The 15,542-nt window shown below is 33.7% G+C and overlaps 1 protein-coding gene and 1 long non-coding RNA gene across 3 annotated transcripts in view; one reads left to right on the forward strand and one right to left on the reverse strand.

The window, feature by feature from the left end:
• Positions 1-15,542, forward strand: part of LOC126702308 (transcription factor CYCLOIDEA-like) — a 40,558-nt gene continuing 25,016 nt past the window's right edge. The window contains exon 1 of one of the 2 annotated variants that reach the window (XM_050400978.1): positions 1-1,092. In XM_050400978.1, the coding sequence (XP_050256935.1) occupies positions 166-1,092 (927 nt within the window). In that variant the 5' untranslated portion in view covers positions 1-165. The remainder of the gene's footprint in view (positions 1,093-15,542) is intronic. The other variant, XM_050400977.1, reaches the window with a different exon arrangement.
• The window catches only part of LOC126702310 (uncharacterized), a 27,858-nt gene continuing 13,401 nt past the window's right edge, over positions 1,086-15,542 (reverse strand). The window contains exon 3 of the long non-coding RNA XR_007647721.1: positions 1,086-1,289. This is a non-coding gene — a long non-coding RNA (uncharacterized LOC126702310). The remainder of the gene's footprint in view (positions 1,290-15,542) is intronic.

Raw genomic sequence — 15,542 nt, forward strand, 5'->3', positions numbered from 1 at the left:
AAATATACTAGATACAAAAGAAAACAAAACAAAAATAAGACAAATTAATGAGCTAAAAGCATAAAACAAAAAGTTCGAAAACATCAAAACCCCGTTAGAGAAGCAACACCTTTATCCTTCTCCTAGTGTTTTGTGACCAAACATTTTCCCAGACGCCTCTTTTCAATGACATCGACTCCAGTTGTAGAAACACAAACCCTTCTCCTTGATCCTTCTTATGAAGATAATGACGTTTTCTTCCAACACATATATGACCTGTTATTTCACCAGCATTCCTTTATTATGAGAGCTGAGGATACCGTAACTGAAGCTGTAGCTAACAGCAACATGATGAATTCCAACAACAGCGACATCAATGTACACATGGCCGAGCACATCCCCAGAAAAAGATCAAGAAAAAGAGATCAGCGTATCAAGATTAATACTGCTCAAGGACCAAGGGAAAGGAGAATGAGATTGTCCGTTAAAGTTGCCCCGGATTTTTTCAAACTGCAAGATTTGCTAGGCTGTGACACGGCCAGTAAAACCCTTGAGTGGTTACTCATAAATTCAAAAGATGAAATTAAGAAGCTGGAAATAGAGAAGAAGCACAGTTTCAGCGTTGGTGTCAAGGGTGCTTCTTCTACTTCTAAGTGTCAAACTGTGTCTGGCATTGATCCTGTGGCAATTCATGACAGAGATCAGCAGAACAGTGTTTTGGAAGAGAAAACTTCGAAGAAAGAGAAGAAGATTGGGCAGTCAGTGTTACGCAAGAGTGCATTTCACCCTCTTGTAAGGGAGTCAAGGAAGAAAGCAAGGGAAAGGGCACGGGAGAGGGCAAGAGTAAAGATGAGGAGTCGGGTAGATGAATCGAAGTTATGTGAAGTGGCAAGCAATTGTAACTTAAGCCAATTAGGTTCTTGGAGTAAATTTGAATCTGGAGAAGAATCTGGAACCCAAAGCCATAACATGAACACTTTTGAGCTAAGGGAGCTACCTGAGTCTGAAGAAGGAAGCGTTCACGCCGGAGAACATTTAGGGGCTTCAAAAGCCATGGTTGACGATGATTATTTGCTGATTTTCAATTCTCACAATACTGGAATACTCCCGGAGGTAAGTTCCAAAAAAACAATTCTGGAATTTTACAAATATGTTGTGTAATTAATAGTCCTATAAATGTACTCAATCTAAGCATGCATAGTCAAACAAATAGTGTCAAGTTGTACATTCTTCATATTTCTGACCACCTCAAATAATTGGTTGCAGCGTCAATTTGCAGACTTTGAATTCTTTGACGAACCATGGGACGCCTACAAATAAAATATGCAAACAAGGATTATCTCTCAGATGCATCAAGAGAATAAACATTTGAAGTATGACAGATGATGCTTGCTTTCTTTTTGAAATGTAATATATAACAAAAGTATCTCTCCTTGTGCAATTTTTTCTTAACTATCTCGTGAACGATTGTTGTGCCTTTCTCTTTATAAGAATGTGTATCTTTCTTTTGCTTATGTCTCAAATGCAAACTTATGGTCTTTCATGCAATGGTAAATATGCACTAACAATTATAAATTCCAATAGATGTTTAAGAGATATTATGGTGGAAGGAACTCAGTTTAGGTTTTGGATATTCTTGATATTGAAGTGGGTTCTTGATAATTTGGATGCTAGGATTTTGGTATTTAAGGCCTTTAGGATTTCGGGTATTGCTATAGGGTTAGGGTAATTGATGTGTCGAGTCAATTCTTGAAGTGGAATGTGTCCAGGGTTTGTTTGGAAGAAATTCTGGGGTTTAAGATGTTAAATGGTGCATGAAATGTGGCATACGTTGAGAGAGTTCCAACCTCCAAAAGAAATAAAGATCAGAGAAAGAATGAGACTACTTCATGGGAGTTAAGGCACCTTGTTACAACCTTCAACTTGTTTCAGCTTCCTTTAGTCTCACAACATTATCCCTCCCTAAGGCACCTTGTCTATAAGGTGAGGAAATTGTGACATAACACCAAATATTTCCATGCTCATCATGGAAGACATTACTTACTTCTTCATCCAATTCTTGAACATAGGCTATCGCTTGTGCACTTGGAATGGCTGGCACCCTTCTATTGAGAAGAGCTTCAAGGACCTGCACTTGTGACCAACATACCATTTTTTTTAATCACAATTGTAGCACAAGCGCTTCTTTAGTCATCCTTCCGTTTGCACCAAAGAAATCTTTTGGATGAGTATCGTAGGATTTTGTTCTATGATGGGGTCACTCATTGGTTTTACATCTTTGATGGGAAGCTTGCCCTTATCTTGTGGTGCCTTGATGACCTTCTTACATGAGGTGAGGCCGAAGGAAGCGTTTAATAAGGGAGGATTCAATATCCTATCTAGAATCCTTATTTGATCCCTTAAGCCACTTAGGAAGCAGTTCAATTTGTGACTCTCTGAGAACCCCTTAATTCGGTTGGAAAGAGACTTGAATTATGCTTTTTAACTACCCATCATTGATGTTTATCTTCATCCTATAAGAGCCCCCAATGGATCATCATAAGTTGTTGATCCAAACATGATTTGTAGGGCCTTTAAAAAAGCCTCTGAGCTATTGAATATGCCTAATTCCTACGCATCTTTGAACCATACTAAGGCTTCTTCCTCAATGTGAAGGGAGGTAATAAAAATCTTTTGGTGTGCTAGGGTGTTGTAAAATTTATAGACTTTGTTTGCCTTGTATACCTAACAAGAAGGATCTTCTCCCTTGAATCTTAGGAACTCAATCTTGATGGACTTCAACAGATTTGGAGCAAAGGCTTCCTAAATGGTCAATGGAGTTTTGGTAAGTTGCAATGGTTTTAGGGAGTTGTGAAATTCCTTCGACTATTATGAATTGATGCTCTAACACCAATTGTATGCAGCCTGGTTTAGAATTTGGATATTCGTGGAATTCAAGTGGGTTCTTGATGATTTGGATGCTAGGGTTTTGTATTAATTCCTTTAGGGTTTTGGGTATGGCTTTAGGGTTAGTGTAATTGATGTGTCGAGTGGGTTCTTGAAGTTGTATGGATCTATAGTTTATGTGGAAGCACCTCTAGAATTTTGGGTGTTTAATGGTTTGCATAAAATGTAGCTTACTTCGGGGAAGCCACGACATCCAAGAGAAGTATAGATGAGAGCAAGAATGAGACTACCTAAAGGGCGGGCGTCACCATCTCCAAGAAAAGGAGAAAGACTAAAGAGAATTAACAACAAACAATGCAACAATTGGATTCCTCTTTGTTATCATCAGTAATGATTTCATTGTCTCGTTTCTACAACTCATGCATTATTCCCATTGGCTACAAATGGCTCATTCTTATTGGATTAACTAATTAGGTATGCTTAAATAATATCCATGTGTTTAATGTGTTACATGTGCACTAACTCTAACTAATTGTAACAAACTCTTGAACTAACTACAAGACATGTGCTTTAATCAATCCAAGCATGTGCCACAATCACAACTGATCTTATGTATGTTCAGTCAAGGCTTCTGCAAATGCATGGCAGTTTGTAGGAGCTACTCATGAAATTTGAGCACCATTCGACAAGCTAGTGCCAATCATCACTTCAAGGGCCAAATCAACTACTAATTGGAGCAATCTATTTTCCGGTCAGTGAATCCTTTAATGCTAGGATTTTTCAACTTATTTCAGCTTCCTTTGGTCTTCTAATATCATGGCCCAAAAAGTCCAAACCTATTATAGGATCATGTCCTAATAGAGTAAGCACACTAATCTTAGGGTCATTCTTGGGTTGGTGATGGTGGTGCAAGCTTTGATGGGTGATGATTGTGGTACATGTGGCCATGAGGTTCAACATGACTGAATAGGTAACTAGTTTTTTTGGTGTATCAAAACATTGTCCAAGATGGAATTTGGCTCTATTACTATGTTGAAGTTGTTGAGTGATTGAAAGAGAGTAAAGAGAAAAACAGAAGCAAAATAAGGATTTAACGTGGTTTGGCTTGACAGTTACATCTTTGCTATGTTGGAGTAGTGTATGTTAAAATGAACTCATTATAGGATTTATATATTAGAGCATCCTTGATTTTTGATATTTTCTCCCATCTTTTATATTTGGAAAAGTGTTAGGGTTGCTATGGTTTCATGTTTGTGGATTAACTTCCCAAGTGCAGTGCAGTGGATGAATTTGGTGTTTCTTTTGAGATTGGATTGAATAGAGACTTGAGTGATCAATGATCCGTTTTCAGGTCATGTTTTCAAAGTCTATTGGCACCTAGTAGTACAATTTCAACATATCATTATCAATCATCTCATTGCATCACATGACAAGCAAGGAAATTAAATTCCCACAATAGACATGTAGGTTCATCAGGAAAGCAAATAAAGAAATTAAAAAGAAACATTAATGTTTGCTAAAGGGGGGATGGAGAGGTGTGACTGTGGGAATGTTCAGGGTTCCTAATTAAGAGCATGCAAATAATAACAATGATACTACACAATTAGCTTGACGAAAAAGTAAAGTTCGAATTCAATTTGATATGTATGACCAAAGAACTAAGAATATTAAAAATAAATATTAATAAAAGTAGTATAAAACATTAAAACAACAACCCTAGAATAAGTATTATTCTATACAAGACGACATCAACATCCTAAACATGTAGATCTACTAGCCTTTTCTTGAATAGTGATGTAATTTAGCTCAAGTAGGACTGTTTTCACTTTAAAAAATTACCTTCATCCTTGTTGGCGAGCTATAGTTATCAATGGAAAAAGGTTCGAGTTCTCGTGGGAACTATGATTGCAATTTCTGGTAATTGCAATTTTTGTAAACGCAGCTAAAGCTCGCGTTTTTTATAGTGTATACATAAAATTATATGCGTCTTCTCTGATCTATGTATTAAACTTTAGTTGATTAGTTTTTTTTTTTTTTTTTTTCATTTTAGATCTAGTGTTTTCATATTCTGAACAAGCTGGTTGTTTTATTAGCCAAATTTGGGCACAATCTTGTAATTCTAAAGTTGTATGGATGGAGGAAACTCCATCTCTCATTATCAGCCTAGTAGCTAAGGATGTATCCATTGCATATTTTGTTTTCTAAGAAAATAAAAACTCTTAACTTCAATCTATTAAAAAAAAAAAAAAAATCTTCAAGTTAAATTTACCATGATAGACATATTTAAAATTTAAAAGTTAAAATCAAACTATTTATTAAAGCTTCCTTTCTAAAGAGTTTTTTTATTTATTTTTTATTTTTTATATTATAAAGAGTTTATTTGGTTCTTAGAAATTGTTGGAAATTATTAATTTTGAAAAGTCTATAGGGAAAATTTTTATTTGTCTAGGATCTTATCTTAATTGCATCTATCAACTCAAAAGTTCTCTCTCCATTTTTCTCCTATAACTCTATAATTAAAACTATGTTTGGTTGGAAGGATGGAAATATGAAAGGATGAAAAATATTTGTGCTTTCTATCATGTGTGTTTGCTATGGAGGATAAAAAAGTGGTATGAGAAAAAATAAATATAAATTTCCTTTGTTTTGTTAAGAAAAATAAGACGATGGAAAATGTAATTTGTTTAAATTTATTGTCATGCTCTTATTACATAAAAATTAATTCTTTTTACACACGTTATAAATATATATATATATAGTTTAATATTTTTAAAATTATTTTTTAGGTTCTAAAAGTTTAGAATTTTTTGGCTATAGATTGACCCCGGTTAATTAATTCAATTACCTAAGTTGATTAATTAGGTCAGATTACATGAAATCGTGGAGGCACCAACAAATCACCAAATAAACTAAATACAGCGGAAATTAAATTGATATGATGATTTGTTGACGAATGGAGAAAACCTCTTGCAAAGCAAAAACTCCACTGGGTGAATTTCAGGTCACCACTCCCAATAATCCACTAATCAAGAATCAAACGGTTACAAGTATGAGGAATCTTACCACTACCCTGGTTTATCCCAAAATATCAACCTGCAGTTGAATCTTCACTTCAATACCCAATTGGATTTGATCTTGTAGTTGACTTCTTCGTATGCACAGATCCTACTACGTGACTAACTCCAGTAACTTGATTGATTGTTGTTGGCTGCAAAGTTCTTCACTTCAAAGTACGTTGAAGATCAGGAAGCACTTGGTTACCGCACTTGATGACTTTTAAAATAAGTATTTTATATGACTAGGGTTGTAGAGAGAGAAACCATAATCATCCAAGTCATTATGGGACGAAATTTAGATCTGAGAATTTTGAATTTGTACGTCTCGATAGATTGAGTTTGTGTTGAGCTTCCTCATTAAACCTTGATAGATGCTAGTGTCAAGTCTAGTGTCGAGCTTTAATGAAACGACTTTTCTTCACTTGTTTCTTGGATCTATCTTCATGTTTTTAATGATACCACTTGTAAAGTAAACTTCACACACTTGTTATATTAAACCTAATTTTGATATATCCAATTACAAGTAAAATATGTTTTGTCAAAGGATAAACCAATACATGAAAAATATGACTCTAATAAGAATAATGGCAAACCAAGAACACAAACTTGTCTAGGTATAGATCATAGAGTCTATAGGGTATATTAGACAATGCTTAAGGTTCTGCAAATTAGAATACAATAACAAAGAAGCTACAGGTTCAAGAAAACAAAGTCTGATAGGTTCGACCATTCGAAGCTGTAGCTCAATTGATCGAAGCTCGATTCTATAGAATTTTATTTAAAGCCCAATAGCTCATCAAACATTTAGGGTTTCAGTCCAGATTCACCAAGTATATAAAGAAAACCCTAATGCATGTTTTTCAAGTCTTGGAGAGCTACTCTTTTGAGATCTAAGAAATTTTGTGCCTTATACTCTTTCAAGCATTTATTGGAAATCACACTCACACCATGAGTATCGGCAGAATCAAGTTGCAACCCAAGCTTCAAATATTAAGTGTACTGAAGATCATAGCGTGAACTAGATGTTCATGTTGGAACAAATTCATATAAGAGAAGTCTATTGGATTTAGAGCTAAGTTTGTTAACTTTAGTTAGGTTTACTACAAATTAAATATTCTGACTATAAATCTCTATCTAATAGTAGATTGTTCTTCTTGGATTGGTCCTCCTAGATTTTTTTACCTTAAAACTAGTTTGTTTCATTAGTTTTCTTGAGTTGTCATATCTTGTGTTATTTAATTTTCTATTGTGCATTATATGTTTGATTTTTTTTTTTTTAAACTTAAGGCTTGCATAATTAATCTAATTAATAACTTGGCCTTAAAATTAGTTAAACAATGTTTGTCTCAAGGGTCTAAAAACTAACATTATTTGTTTAATTTTTCTATCAATTATTTGTTTTATGCTGTGGGAAAATGTATGGAAAAGTGATTTCTTTTCTTTTGTACCTATTGGGTTTATGATGTTAACACCTCTGAAAAGATGGTTGAATTATTATGTATAGTAGTTGTGTGTAAGTATTTAGTTCATTAGGTAATTGTTGGAAGTGTAGCTAAGTCAGTACATCCTTACGTCTTAAAAAAAAGTACATCCTTATGGACCCAAATTTGGGAAGATCAGTTTTTGGTAGATTTTGGCAGAATTCATCAAGGCATCTTATTTTACTTCCCTTGTGAACCAAACCAAGGAAAAATCATAATTTTCATTTCATTTTTCTTTCTTAAGTTTTCCATCCACCCCTTTACTCCAACTAAATACAGTGTAAGAGTTTCCGAGTCCTAGGTGTGTCAACAAAAGTACATCAAGTTCCCTTTGTTTTCTAAATAAGACTCTCCCTTTGTTTTGTATGGCCATTAATGTTTCCTTGAATTTTAGCATCTATCACTATCGTCAGAGCCAATCTTTGCAGCCTCATTTTAGCCCACATCACTGTCTCCACATGGCAGCAACTTCCAATCACCACTTGATGCAACAACTTTTCGGTACAGCCAACAAGGTGTGGTTAATCCATCTTCCCTATAATTTTTGGCATGAACAAAGCTGAACTTACATGGGAAATACTAAAAACTGAATTCCAAGGCTCTAGCAAGGTTAATTGTGTTAAACTAGGAACTTAATGGAGAGAATTTCATAATTTGGCAATGAAAAGTCTAGGAGAAAACTGTTCATTTATCTAGAAAACTCTCTATATATTTAGGTTCTAATCTCAACTACATGTCTTATAATTAAATCAATGTATACAAATTGATACAGGGCATTAACAATATCTTTATAAATGTTTCTGTTAGGTTTTAAGACTTTAGGAACTAATGTATTAGAACTTCAATTTATAATGTGTTGGCAAACCCTGATCAAAACATAGAGCCTAGGTTTAGGTTTGCTCAAAGTGTGTTTTCTTGTAAAATTGGAATCGAGTGATTGCAGAAATTATTGGACTAAATTTGTAAGGCTCAATTGATCGAAAATTAGACTCGATCGATCGAATCTCGTGTAGATTTATTTTTCTACAAAAATTCCAATACAGCCCAAGCTCATTTGACATGTAGGGTTTTGTGTTTTATTCTAAGTATAAAAGGAAAAACCTTAACTACGTTTTAGAAGTCTTTGAAAAGTTGTGTGTTGAATTTTTTGTGAGATCTAGAGGTGTTTACCTTCATACACACACTTAGGGTTATCAAGATCAAGATTCGTCTCAAGAACTTGATGATCTCTTCAGTTGCTGCTTAAAGAACTTAAAGAAGATATGAAACCTTTGAGTGGGGTCTCAAAGTCACAAGGAAGAGAACTTGTAGTTGCAGTGGATCAAAGAAAGAAGTAGTCCGTGGACTCGGAGTTGTCACGTGGTCATGGTAGTAAGTTTTCTACTTGAGGTAGCAATAGGATGTTAGTGGTTTAAGCCTTATTATACAAACTTCAATTCTTTCATAGTGGATTTGTTTTACCATGAGTATAGTTAGGTTAAATTCTCCCTAGGTTTTTTACCGGTTAGGTTTTCCTAGGTTATTATATCGTTGTATTCTTTATATTTCCGCATTATTTACATGATATGATTTTATTGTGTTAACCTAGGACTGAATAATTTATCTAAGTAATCACTTGGCTAAATAACTAAGTTAAACAACTTGTGTTAAGGGGTCTAAAAACGTACAAGTGGTATCAAAGCAGATTAGCTCTTATGTTTTTAGATCTTTTGATCTCAGAGTTGATTCTTGATCCCTGTTGTCATGGAACACGGTAACTCTCTTGTGATCCCACCTCACTTTGACGGGAACAACTATGTCTACTGGAAAATAAGGATGAAAGCATTCCTGAAATCTATTGATGAGAGAGTTTGGAATTCCATTGAATACGGATGGGAGAAATCGACTACTCTTGTAAGCGAGTGGTCAACTTCTCAAAAAGAGGCAACCGCTTGTAATAGCAAAGCCATGAATGCTATTTTTAATACTGTTTCTATGGAGGAATTCTAGAGAATCTCAAATGTTGAGGTTGCTCATACTGCATGAAATATTCTCAAAATTGTGCATGAAGGCACAAATGCAGTTAAGATTAATATATTGTAGCATTTAACTACTAGATTTGAAAGCATTAAAATGTCTGATGATGAATGTTTGGTTGAATTCTATGTTAAACTAAATGATATTGTTAATTCTGTTTATAATTTGGGTGAAATTTATGATCAACCTAAGATTGTTAGGAGGATATTTAGATCCTTAACTGAGGACTTTAGACCCTTAACTGAGGACTTTAGACCCAAAGTGACTGCCATTACTGAAAGTAAGGATGTTGACTCCATCCCTGTTGATGAGCTTGTAAAATCTCTCTAATCCTATGAGCTAGACCTACCTAAGACAAACAAATCCAAATCAATGGTGCTTAAGTCAGTTGATGATGTTGATGGGAATGGATGTGATGATGAACGCTCTTTTACAGAGATTGCATATCTTGCCAAAAACTTTAAAAACTTTCTTAGGAATAACAATAGAATGGCAAGAGGTAAAAACAATGCTGAACCTAGGAATTTTAAGAGGATTGAACCCACTAAAGTGAACAATACTGATAAATCTAAAGAAAAAGTAGGTCAAACCTTTAGTAATTCACTTGGTCAATAATGTTTTGGTTGTTAAGGGTATGGTCATGTGAAATCTGAATGTCCTACATTCTTGAGGTCAAAGGGTAAATTTATGGCTGTAACCCTTAATGATGATAAAGTTTCAGATCATGAATCTGGTAGTGATGAGGATGAAAATTTCATTACTTTCACAGCTATTGCTGTGGTTGATGAAAGTGTTGTGGTTGAAGAGAACCCTTCTAATGGGGAATTCTCTGAATGTGTTGATTTGCAAGAAACTTTTAATAAGCTATGCAAGGTTGTTGCAAAGGATACAATGAGTGTTGACTTAGGTTTAAAGAAGATTGCTTCCCTTGAACTTGATAAGAAAAATTTGTTGTTAAAATTGCTTGATGCTAAAGAATTGATTAATAAGGTGAAGACTGAAAACATGATGTTGCTTGATAAGATTAAGAATTTAGAACTAGAATTATCTGTTACTAGAGAACAAACAAATAGGTATGCTAGTTCTAAACTTAATCATATGTTGAGTGTTTAAAAGTCTTCATTTGACAAAACTGGTTTAGGTTTTGTAGATAGTATCTCGATGTCTGAAACTCATTTCACAAACTTTGTTTTTTCTTTTGAGCCCCCCAAAAGTGAGATTGTCAAACTAGTAGAAGTTACACCACCTCCTAGGAAGATTAGGATTGATCTTAAAGAGTCTAAGCCTAAGAATCCTAACCTCCCTAAGGATAAGATGCATGATAGACCTTTGTGGGTTTGTCATTTTTGTGGAAAGTCTGGGCATATTCGCCAAAATTGTTTCAAGTTGCAAGCTGCAAAGCGAGCAAATAAGCCAAAAGTACCTGTGCCACAAGCACAAGATCCTATGGTACTTATTGGTGAATTGGTAAAGGCTTTAAACCTTTATATCAATCCTGGAGTTGCACATCATTCTAATATGAATAATAACTCCAATGTCAGAGTTGCATCTAAGAAGTTTTGGATGCAAAATGCTCAATTTAATTGAGTCTTTCTGACATGGTCTTTGTGCTTCATCTTAATACTCTTTGTAATCTTTCTTCTTTTGATGTTTTGTTTTCTTTTTGTTTTTAGGATTTGCATTGCATTACATTCATGCATTTCATGATAGGTTGTTTTTGCTATTCCTTTTAATAAAATAAAAATAAATAAAAAAAGGGAAGAAGAAATATGTTTTGTATTATATATCTTGGACTTGTAATCAAGATTGACCTATTATCTTTACATAACATGCTTGTGCACCTTGTTTAGCTTGGATGAGCTTATTTTTATTGCACTTTGCTAGTTTTAGCTGTGTAGTGCATGTTGTGTGGGAGTTGTTTATAGTTTTTGATCACATGATCTTGTTTTTGAAGTCACATGCTTTTGATTGTTAGGATTGGAACCTAATGAGAAATGCATAAATAATCATCTCACCACTATTTATTAGCCAATCATAAACACCTTAGTGCATATCATAAGATTTTGTGCTTGAGAAAGTGTAGCACATGCACAAAAAGAACATAAGGTGTAGCCTCAGATTAATAATAAAATTGGTGTGTACATTATTGGGCTATAATATAGATGACACTAAGAAATAAAATTGGTGTGTACATTATCTGGCTAAAATATCAATTTCACAATGAAATAAAAATGGTGTGTACATTATGAGGCAAAAAAAAAAAAAAAAAATTACATGATTGCAAGCTTGTTTTCTAGGAGATGTGAGAGTTATATGATGTAACTCTTCAGGTGATAGTCTCTTTCAAACTTATGTGATAAATAATGTAGAAATTGTGATTGATTACCTAATGTAGAAATTGTGATGAACAACTTTTCGGTACAGCCAACAAGGTGTGGTTAATCCATCTTCCCTATAGTTTTTGGCATGAACAAAGTTGAACTTACATGGGAAATACTAAAAACTGAATTCCAAGGCTCTAGCAAGGTTAATTGTGTTAAACTAGCAACTTAATGGAGAGAATTTGACAATTTGGCAATGAAAAGTCTAGGAGGAAACTGTTCATTTATCTAGAAAACTCTATATATTTAGGTTCTAATCTCAACTGCATGTCTTATAATTAAATCAATGTATATGAATTGATACAGGGCATTAACAATATATTTATAAATGTTTCTGTTAGGTTCTAAGACTTTTCCATCTTCCCTATAATTTTTGGCATGAACAAAGCTGAACTTACATGGGAAATACTAAAAACTAAATTCCAAGGCTCTAGCAAGGTTAATTGTGTTAAACTAGCAACTTAATGGAGAGAATTTGACAATTTGGCAATGAAAAGTCTAGGAGGAAACTGTTCATTTATCTAGAAAACTCTATATATTTAGGTTCTAATCTCAACTGAATGTCTTATAATTAAATCAATGTATATGAATTGATACAGGGCGTTAACAATATATTTATAAATGTTTCTGTTAGGTTCTAAGACTTTAAGAACTAATGTATTAGAACTTCAATTTGTAATATGTTGGCAAATCATGATCAAAACATAGAATCTAGGTTTAGGCTTGCTCAAAGTGTGTTTTCTTGTAAAATTGGAATAGAGTGGTTGCAGAAATTATTGGACTGAATCTGCAAGGCTCGATTGATCGATAATTAAACTCGATCAATCAAATCTCATGAAGATTTATTTTTTTGCAAAAATTCCAATTCAGCCTAAGCCCATTTAACGTGTAGGGTTTTGTGTTTTTCTCTAAGTATAAAAGAAAAAACTCTAGCTACGTTTTAGAAGTCTTTGAAGAGTTGTGTGTTGAATCTTTTGTGAGATCTAGAGGTGTTTACCTTCATACACACACTTAGGGTTATCAAGATCAAGATTTGTGTCAAAAACTTAATGATCTCTTTAGTTGCTGCTTAAAGAACTTAAAGAAGATCTGAAACTTTTGAGTGGAGTCTTAAAGTCACAAGTAGGAGAACTTGTGGTTGTAGTGGATCAAAGAAAGAAGTAGTCTGTGGATTCAGAGCTGTCACGTGGTAATAGTAGTAAGTTTTCTACTCGATGTAGCAATTGGATATTAGTGGTCTAAGTCTTATTGTACAAACTTCAATTCTTTCATAGTGGATCTGTTTTACCTTGAGGATAACTAGGTTTAATTCTCCCCAGGTTTTTTACCGGTTAGGTTTTCCTGGGTTATCATATCGTTGTGTTCTTTATATTTTTGCATTATTTACATGATATGATTTTATTATGTTAACCTAGGACTAAATAATTTATCTAAGTAATCACTTGGCTAAATAACTAGGTTTGAACAACTTGTGTTAAGGGGTTTAAAAACATACAGTTTATAAAAAAAATATTTATAACAAAGATTATGTGACAAATAATTTCATTCATAAGGGATCAAATTTGTGTTGTTAGATATCCTTGAATGAACCTAGAATCGTACCAGCTTTGACTACTGCAATGCCAACTTAGTTTAGTGTGCTTTATGACAAAATTATGATTAAAACATATTTAAATATGAAAGTTGGAAAACAAATTTCAATTTTATAGTTGTAACTTGTAACATTTTGTAGATGGTATAAGTACTGCTACCGCTGTGGTACTGGTACCTATAATGTAGATTCCCACCATAGCAATATTCACAAAATATTAATAAGGGAGCAGAGGTACGGGTAAAAAGAAATGAGAGTACATTCGCTGTAGCAACAACTCTATTTATAGCATTCATATAAAAAACAAATGAAGCTTATTAATAGACAAGAGAACTATTGAATAAAAAAAAAAAAAAAAAAAAAAAGAGCAATAAAGCATCCACTGTATGTTAGAATTTAGATTGGCGATATCCAATGATAGTGTAATATTGTAATATGGAAAAAGGTTGTAATGTGTTGGTTAAATGCTGAAGAACAAGATATATTTGTTTAAAAGGAGACTAGGAAAGTTTACCCTACATATGAATTGTTGGGGGAGAATATATATTAGGGAGAGTACTCTAATTGAGTAGTTAATTTAACGTATAGAGACGCACTTAATTCAAGAGGTTTAAACTCAATGGATATGAGCTTAACTATGTTATATTAACCACTCATTCTTCTTATTATTATTCAATGTGGAACTTCACTTACACTTGTATACCTAACAACTCCCTCTCACGTGTAAGTCTCTTTCTCTCTGTGAGTTTCAAGACCTCTCTGTGGGTCATGAACAATTCCTACTTGCTCCATCTTCCCATAATGGCTTTTTTCTTCATCAATTTGTCATTTGTGGGCCTCTCGTACGCTATCCATGAGAGCCATGTGTCAATTCCACATGCTCATCCATGGGAACCTTGCGCCACAGCATGATCTAGCACCATTGACAATACTTTCTTTGTTGGGTCTTTTTCCAGGATTGTTTGTGTGGGCTTTTATGGGCTTGTCTGGTGCAATATACCATCCCTGCTTCATATGCAAAAGGGCTCCAAGTACACGCACCCCCGTCCTGCTCCAACTACGAAATGAACCTTAATAACCTTGTCACTTTTGCCACACACCACCATAAGCTCTAATATCACTTGTTGGGGAGATAACATCTTGGGGAGATTCCAATTGAGTAGTTAATATAATATATAAAGATACACTTAACCTAAAAGGCCTAAACTCAATGGATATGAGTTCAACTATGTTATATTAATCACTTATTTTTCTTATCATTATTCAATGTAAGACTTCACTCACACATGCAACATAAATACTTATGGGTACATAATTTTGAGGCCATATCTCTGTGTGACATTGAGAGCTTTTCCCTTGTTTCAAACCATAGAACCCATTATTCTAGTTCTTGATCTTGCACCCCTATGACATATCTTTGATAAAAACCTAGAGAAACCATGTACTACTAAAACCACAGAATATATTCCTAACCTTGCATCAATGCATAAAATGTGATCCTAGAGTTTTGGAACGAAGTAAACGTACAATTTGTGAAGGGATTCATACAGATGAAGCCTAAAGGTACTGGAGTTACTATGATGATGTCAACTAGTTTTTTTTTGGGGGTTAGCAGAGTATAATGAAAAAGGTTTTATGAGAAGTATGTAAACTCCTTTTATAGTGAACTAGCCTATGCGCGTGTATGTTATAAGTTCAATTTGAAATATTTGATAAGAAATTATTTTTATGACAAATTTATAATTCTCGTTAAATATTATAATATTTGAGAAATAAGATTCAATTATAATATTTGAAAAATGTCAAATATAAACTTTTAAGATTAATATAATTTAGAATATGAACCTATTTGTTATGGTCAAATTTTTATATTTGGCATAATTCAAGTCAAAACGCACTTTTATGTATTTGAGACTAAGTTTTAAGTGTATCTAAATATGAACAAGGGGAACATATTGAAGACACAAGAGCACTACTTAAGAATTGTTGAATCTACTGCCATGATACCAAGTTTGACTACACTCAACCGATCGAGATTTATTAAATCTCTATACTACCTCAATACCTCTCAATCTATTGAACTACATGATTTCAAAATTTGGCAAAAACATTTTAATTTAAACCGATGGTATTTGTGGGTTTGAGTAATCCT

The sequence above is a fragment of the Quercus robur genome, chromosome 10, assembly GCF_932294415.1.
Source record: "Quercus robur chromosome 10, dhQueRobu3.1, whole genome shotgun sequence".
NCBI lineage: Eukaryota > Viridiplantae > Streptophyta > Magnoliopsida > Fagales > Fagaceae > Quercus > Quercus robur.